Source organism: Cryptomeria japonica, chromosome 8 (genome assembly GCF_030272615.1).
Source record: "Cryptomeria japonica chromosome 8, Sugi_1.0, whole genome shotgun sequence".
Classification (NCBI taxonomy): Eukaryota; Viridiplantae; Streptophyta; class Pinopsida; order Cupressales; family Cupressaceae; genus Cryptomeria; species Cryptomeria japonica.
Genome location: NC_081412.1, coordinates 54,649,537 through 54,651,824, shown reverse-complemented (window position 1 = coordinate 54,651,824; position 2,288 = coordinate 54,649,537). Strand labels below are relative to the sequence as shown.

The 2,288-nt window shown below is 31.4% G+C and overlaps 1 protein-coding gene across 1 annotated transcript; it reads right to left on the bottom strand.

The window, feature by feature from the left end:
• Nucleotides 1-510: 510 nt before the first annotated feature.
• LOC131038796 (uncharacterized) lies at nt 511-1,674 on the bottom strand. The gene has a single exon (XM_057971341.2). The coding sequence runs from the start codon at nt 1,672-1,674 to the stop codon at nt 511-513; it is 1,164 nt and encodes a 387-aa protein (XP_057827324.1).
• Nucleotides 1,675-2,288: the final 614 nt, after the last annotated feature.

Below are 2,288 nucleotides of genomic sequence, written 5' to 3'. Positions count from 1 at the left end.
TATACATTTTCAACAATAAATAAATCATTACAAACTAAAATAAATAAAGATTTAAAAAAATAATTTTAAAGTTCCAGAAATTTAAAAAAATCATTTAAATTTTATTCCTTTACTTTTAAAATAATCTATACCATAAATTATTTTAATAATATGTTATATTTTCTATTATTCCAAAATTCGTGCCATGCATGCTATTCTTAATTTTATAAAAAATATAATTAAATAATATTATATAAATGATAAGAGAATGTAAGCACAGAATAAATTATGTTCTAATTATCTCTATTAAAAATAAATACAGATTAATAAATCTATAAATTAATGTCATACTTAACTCCATCCTGGAGTTTATTCGCATGCATAACAAATCAACGCACAGTTTGACTAGGAATTATTTTCAGATTTGCTACCCAGGGCAAACACAAAAACAGTACATTAAAATAACCTCATTATTTTACAGTAACAGATCGAACCTTGGTTCAAATGGTATAAGTTCATTATTTTACAGTATTACAGTATTAGATCGAACCTTGGTTCAAATGATATAAGATAGTATGCATATTTTAGTTCAAAAGGAGACTCGGGAAGAAAATTCCAGGACCTTAGCTTTACATCATATACAAGAACTCTATGAAATTTAAAGCATTTGAAGCATATAAAGTCCCCAACGCCCACACAGCTACTAAGAATAGTAGTAATCTCGACTCCAATAAATCTAGAAACTCTTGCAATCTCTTTCCAAAATGACAAAGGAGAAGAGGGATTCCTATCAAACTCCCATAACACTACAGAAGTAGGGTTTCCTGCAATTGCTTCTACCACTATAAGATACGACCTGCATGCGACCAGTCGAAAATACCTATAGTTCTGTACAGGCAATGGCACTAAAACAATGGGCATAGAATCCCAAATTCTATAAAACACTATGTAAGATTCACCAGTCCTGTTTGAGGGAGGGTTCTTCTTTCCCAACCCTAGAACTAAACTCCCATTATACCATACCCTCTCCAATAGATAATAACCAGCTGGAATTTTATCAACAACCCAAATTGATTTCTTAGAAGAGTCATAAACTTCAATATTCTTGCATGAAACTGTTACAATCTCATAGGAGTTCCTCGCTTCGCCATCCAAGATTGCTGCCATATATCTTTCTTTCATGATCAGTATCTGATCAAGCTCAGAATAAGATCCATTGAGTGGATTGCAAATGTATAGTTTTCGAGTGATTAGATGATTCAGTAAAAGAAGACCCCTCCCCGATCCTTCCACCTTAAAGATATCCCTCTCAAGAAATCTGGGCTGGAAAGTGAGGGAAAGAGTCTTCCATTTTCCTGTCAAGAAAGAGTAGGCCATATAATCGTTATGATATATGCGGAAAGCAAGAAATGAAGATGAATATGGTAAAAGAGCATTGAGCTCTTTTGATACAGTGCGCAAACTATACATAGAATCGACTGGTAGGAATTGCAGTATCTTCTCTACTATATGCATGGGCATTTCAGACCATATTGAATGTTCTAGCTCGCTTCTATGCTCTGAATTTTTAAGACCTATGCTTTTCGTAACAGGAACGATCGCAGATAGCTTTTCTATTACTTTTCTCACTGCAATATTAAACCGTTTTCGCTCCCACCTAAACGTTACACAACAATGGTTTCCTTTTCTTTCCATTGACAAAGAACAATGGATTTGCTTACCGATGAGGCTTTCTTTTCAAGGCTATATTTTTCTTTCCTCAAACCCTGATTCATTATTTCATGCAAGAAGAATAAGTTATATTGCATGCATTCAGTGTTTTGTTTAGTTCTACAATTAGTTTTTATAGACTTTTTCAATTTCATGTAAGATTTATTGATTTTTAAAAAAAATATTATTAAATTCAGTTATGAGATCTTATTGTTCAATCTTTAGGAGTACCAGTCATCCTCTTAAAGTATCACTTTAAATCAACAATCTAGAGATTTGAATTTTTAAATCTCCCCTCTTTCTGTGGATATTGCGTGCATATTATAGGTCGCAGCATTATTAAGTGTTACTAAATTGACGTGAAAGTAGTAAAGCTGCAGTATCACTATAACCTGGTAAATGATCATAGAGTTACTTAAGATCAGGCCACTTTTAGACCCTATATTACAACTGATAAAACAATAGGCTATTTTTTCCAAAAACAGTATATATGATGCTTCAAATTATTAATAAGCCGTGAAAAATTATAATAGGTAATATATATTGATATATATTATTTTACAATGATTATTATAGATATGTGAATTTATTTATAATAT